The 5094-nt window shown below is 57.8% G+C and overlaps 1 protein-coding gene across 1 annotated transcript in view; it reads left to right on the forward strand.

Annotated features, from left to right (window-relative positions):
- Positions 1 to 163: 163 nt before the first annotated feature.
- Positions 164 to 5094, forward strand: part of MAST1 (microtubule associated serine/threonine kinase 1) — a 29063-nt gene continuing 24132 nt past the window's right edge. Inside the window, exons 1-2 of the mRNA XM_025203836.1 lie at positions 164 to 202; positions 2898 to 2929. Coding sequence (XP_025059621.1) covers positions 164 to 202; positions 2898 to 2929 — 71 coding nt within the window. The remainder of the gene's footprint in view (positions 203 to 2897; positions 2930 to 5094) is intronic.

Here is a 5094-nt window from a genome sequence, read left to right on the forward strand (position 1 = left end):
AAGAACGGGTCCAGGCTGCGGAGTCTGGGGGGAGTAGGGACCCCCTAGAGCCCCCCAAGGCCCCTCCCTTCCTCCCCCTTACCCCCGGGCAGCTAGATCGGTGCCAGGCTGGTGCGGGCGCCGCAGCGCCGGAGCCGCCCCCCCCCACCCCCCAGTGCCAGTCATGGACGACTCAGGCATCATCCGGAGGCGGCGGCTGCAGGTGAGGGGGCCTGCAGGGCGTGTGCATGTATGTACAAGCATGTGCAAGCATGTGAAGGAGGCTGTAGGCACCCCACCCCCGTTCATCTGTGGGGCTGGTGCTCTCCAGGGTGCCCCACCTCTCCTGTGTGCCCCCCCCCAGGGGCACCCCCGGCTATCGCAGGAAGAAGACCCCAAAATCTGGACCCCCTGGGCCTGGGGGGCAGGGGGGGCAGGGTGGGGGTCTGTCTTCTGGAGGGTCACAGCTGGGCTGGGTAATGGGGCTTTCAGTGGGGCTTTAGGGCATGCTGAGCGGGCCCTGGGAGAGATGCAAGGGGCTAGTGGTGAGAGCTGAGAGTCTGGATATCTAGGTGCCCCCCTGCCCACCCCCCACCCCCCCAGGGTTTGGTAATAGATGGGATCTTGGGAGGTAAAGCCCCTCCCTGGACACCTGGATTCTCTCTCCAGGTGGTTCCCACTTACCCCCCAACTGCCCGCAGGGCCCCAGCTCTGCCATCCCCTTCTCTGCCTTAGTTTTCCTGCTGTGGTCCTACCTCCCTTTCCGGGGCAGGGGTGCTGCAGCCAGCACTGAAGTGGGGGGGAACTTCTTATTTGGGGTAAGGAACAAAAGGATCACTGGCTGCCCCCCCCCGCATGCAGCTCTGCCCTCCCTGCAACTAGATGTGTGATGGAAAGTCCCTCCCCTCAGAGCCCCTGGCACTGCCTGGCCCCCAGCAGCCAAGGGGTTAAACCCTGGGGGAGGCCACTGGAAAACTCCACCTTGCTTTGCCTTCATTTCCTGTCTTAAAGTCTTCAGCAGCCCCAATACCCCAGTCCAGAGCCAGCTGCATCCCAGGGCTGGGCAAGGGGCCCCTGCTATACCCAGTGCCCAATGCCCCACCCCAGAGTCAGCTGCATCCCAGCACCAGACAAGGTGCCCCTGCTGTCAAGGCTCCAGTACCCTTTCTTTCTACCCTTCTGCACTCCTCCCACCTGGATCCATTCCCTATGTGGAGGGGAGGCTTTGGAAAGAGAAGGGTACCTGCTGGACGAGCCCTGGAAGTGGGGTCCAGCAGTGGGGGAGGGGGGAGGGGGGGCTGGAAGGACCCTGCCCCCCTCGCAGCAGTGGAAGGGAGGATGGAGAAATCTGGGGGCTGCTCTATATTGCACCATGGGGGAAATGGGGTGGTGGTCTGTGTCCAGCCCTGGTCTCCTGCAGAAGCAGGGAAGAGGCTGTGCCCATTCCCCAGTGCCTCCATCACGTGTCCCCAGCTCACACACGTGTTGGTTGCATGGTCAGATGGGGCAACAGCAGGGGAGGCCAGGCTAGGGTGTGGCATGGTGGGTTGGGCACAGGCCCTGCTTTGGAAGCCAAGAAAAATTGGATGGGGTCTCTGTGTGGAGGGAGATCCCCAGCCAGAAGCAACAGAAATGGGGTGTAGCTGTGGCATAGAGCAGGGAACCTGGCCTGTGTATGCGGTGGCAGGTGTGTACCCTAGTGTCCAGGCCTGGTACCTTCTGCCAGGCAGAGGGAAGGTTTCCATCCAACTGAGGCCGTATGTTGTTGGTTGGAGGCTGCCACACTCCACCCCAGAGGTGGCTGCATCACAGCCTGTGGGGGTGAAAGGGCAGCTTGCATCCCTCCCCTGATGCTTCACCCCAGAGGCAGGCTCTTCCAGGGTGCCTTGAGGTCAGCTGGGGTCAAGCAAACACCTGTGTGAGTGCATGTGAGAGACGGCACACATGAAGTAAGCATGTGGTTGTGAAATGCCCTTCAGGAACACCCCAGGTCCTGCACCCCAAAACTGGCTGCCCCAGCCCCCACAACCAGGGGGGGAAGCAGAAGGACAGACAGATGGGGATGCGCAGACGTGACTCAGAAGGACAGACAGATGGGGATGCGCAGACACACAGGTGCCAGGCCTGGGCATGGGGTTAGATCACTGAGAAGCTCTGGGGATAATGGGATCAGAGTACTTAGCTGCCAGCACAGCAGAAATGACACCTCCCCCTCCCCTGCAGCTGTAGGGAGTTGGGTTGGGGGGGTTCCAGCAGGGGGTGCTGTACACATGCTCCACCCCAGATTCAGCTGCATATTGGTGCCAGGTAAGGGGTCCTGTACCCCCAGCCCTGACACCCACCCCAGAGCCGGCCACATGCCAAGATTGGAAGAAGGGACCCTGTTATATCCAGCCGTCATGTCCCACCCAGAGCCTGCTGCAACCCAGGAGTTGCATAGCTGTTATACCCAGCCCCTGACACCCACCCCAGAGCCAGCTGCATGTTAGTGCCAGGTGAGGAGCCTATATCCCCAGCCTTGATGCCCACCCCAGAGCCAGCTACATCCCAGCACTGGCAGAGGGGTCCCTGTTACACCCAGCTCTTATGCCCTACCTTCAGACCATGTTGGTGCCAGGTGAAGGGTCCTGTATTCCTCAGCCATGATGCCCACTCCACAGCCAGCTGCAGTCCAGTACTGGGTCCCTGTTATACCCAACGCCAATGCCCCACCCCAAAACCAGCCATCTCCTAGTGCCAGATGAGGCACCTCTGGTTCACTCAACAGTGATCATGACTTCATCACAACTCAGGAGTCCAGCTCTGGATTGCCCCCCCCCACAACCCCTGCTCCAGATGCTGTACAAATGCAGCTTCTGGCTCTGTGCTCCCCCTATGCCACCCCCGACCCTCATGCCCTCCCTCTGCTTGCCTTGCAGAAAGACCTGCCCTTGCCCCGGAAAAGCAGCAGGTAAGAGGAGCCCCAGGCATGGCATGGGCACACACACATGCAGTGTCTGGGCTGGGGGCCCAGTTTGTTCCTTTGGGGGCTTGGGTCACAGTGGAGACCTGGAAGTGGGAGGCGGCTCCATATACATGAAGCCAGACATGCCCCAGTACACATGTGCACATCTGCATATAGCTACATCTGTGCACATACAGAAGGCTGTACATGCACATACATGCATTTACAGACAGGTGTGTATACTACCTGTGCAAGTGTGCAGGCAACCATGGTCATATATGGCTAACTACATGCGCTGTCGTATGTATGCTGCATGCATGGGCACACAGTGGTATGCAGCCATCAACACATGTTCTGTGAACAACTGCTTATGACGTACCTGGCTCCATATAAGCCCATGTGTGTGTTACACAACTGTGCACACTCACCCCCCTTGAGTGCATACCCTCTGTACCCCTGCCCTCTGCACACACATGGTGCTTACAGCCACTCTCAGTTGCTCCACATGTGTGTATGGTCCCAATTTAGATCCCATGTGCACAGGCACGTGTGAGCACACACCATCAGCAGCCCCCACACCTACATGTATGTGCCTGTGCCCATCCCGTTCCACACAGTCATCACACACCTGCAGTCATGTATGTGCACAAACACATTCTATGGGCATGAACCCAAAAATGCAACCCCCCCTACGCACAATGCATATATGCACATATATGTGCACATGCATGTACACACACACACAGGACTGCAGTATGAACACACATGCATGATAAACACCCCATGTGCACACCTCCTGTATCAGATCATACACACACATACACCCATGGACTACTGAATATATGTGTGACCACATGCATGGCCACACATGCACATGCTACCACACATATACACCCCCCTTGATGCCTCTTGGTGCCACTTCAGTGTGCCCAGCCCCACACAGACATGCATGAGACCCCCAGGAGCTCCATGCCTATCACCTATAACTGTCTGGCTCCACCCCAGCCTCAGCTGCAACCCCAGAAGCACAGAGCTGTCCTGGCTGCGAGGGATCGGGGCGGGGGGGACCAGGGGCTGTGAGGAGCTGGAGGGGGGAAGTATGAAGCCTGGGGCCCTACCAGCCTGGCTGGTGGCTGTGGGGACGGGTGGAGGTGTCACAGCTGTGGGGGTACATGTATGTGTTTTCACACACGTGTGTGTCTGTGTGTGTGTGTGAGAGAGAAGTGTGGGGAAGGTCTATGTGTTTGGCATAACACTAAAAGAATACATGAGTGTGCATACATATGTGTCTATGTGTATGTTGGGAACCCCTTTGGGGTAATGCAGTTCTCTGCTGGGCCTGTGTCCCTGGTTGACATGTGTGCACATTTTATGTGATGCAAGCAATGGCATGACAGACTCTATGTGTGTCAGAGAGACAGCACCCTGGAACACATGCATGTGCGTGCACACTCACAGGCACACATTCAAGGCAGCGGCTTGCTACAGAGTGCGATCATGTACGTGCAGCACTTCCCAGCATGTGCACACAGCCTCATCTGGCATAGCAAGCCTGTGTGTGTACACACGTGCACACACAAGCAAGCGCACAGAAGCACATCCTGTCTCTCACACACACAAGCACACACAGAGATGCAGTGAACAAACCCTGCATGGACACACTCATACAGCATCCTGACATGCACTAGTGCAGTCACAAGCATGCACGTTAGTGCACACGCAGGCATCAAATAATACACACACATACACACACAGAGCAAACCCTGCACAGGGACACAGAGCATCCCAGCATGCACATGCTTGTGCAGGGAAGTGCATGTGCACCCATACTTCTGCACACACATCCAGACTGCAATACACATGTACATACACTCATGGTCTCACACACACACACATATCTACTCACCCAGATGGCAATACACAAGCACACGCACACACACATCTATACATCCAGACTGCAATACACAAGCATGCGCGCGCGCGCATACAGGCACATATCTACACACCCAGACTGCAATATACGCGCGCACACACGCGCACACTATATAACCCCTCAACCCCGCACATTCCCAGGCTCACACGCACCCCCCCTCCCGCCCCGCACACACCCAGAACCCAGGCGTCCGAGGCACGCGCGCACACGCAGCCCCGTCGCGCCGCCCCCCGCCCCC

The sequence above is a fragment of the Alligator sinensis genome, unplaced genomic scaffold (genome assembly GCF_000455745.1).
Source record: "Alligator sinensis unplaced genomic scaffold, ASM45574v1 scaffold707_1, whole genome shotgun sequence".
Taxonomy (NCBI): Eukaryota; Metazoa; Chordata; order Crocodylia; family Alligatoridae; genus Alligator; species Alligator sinensis.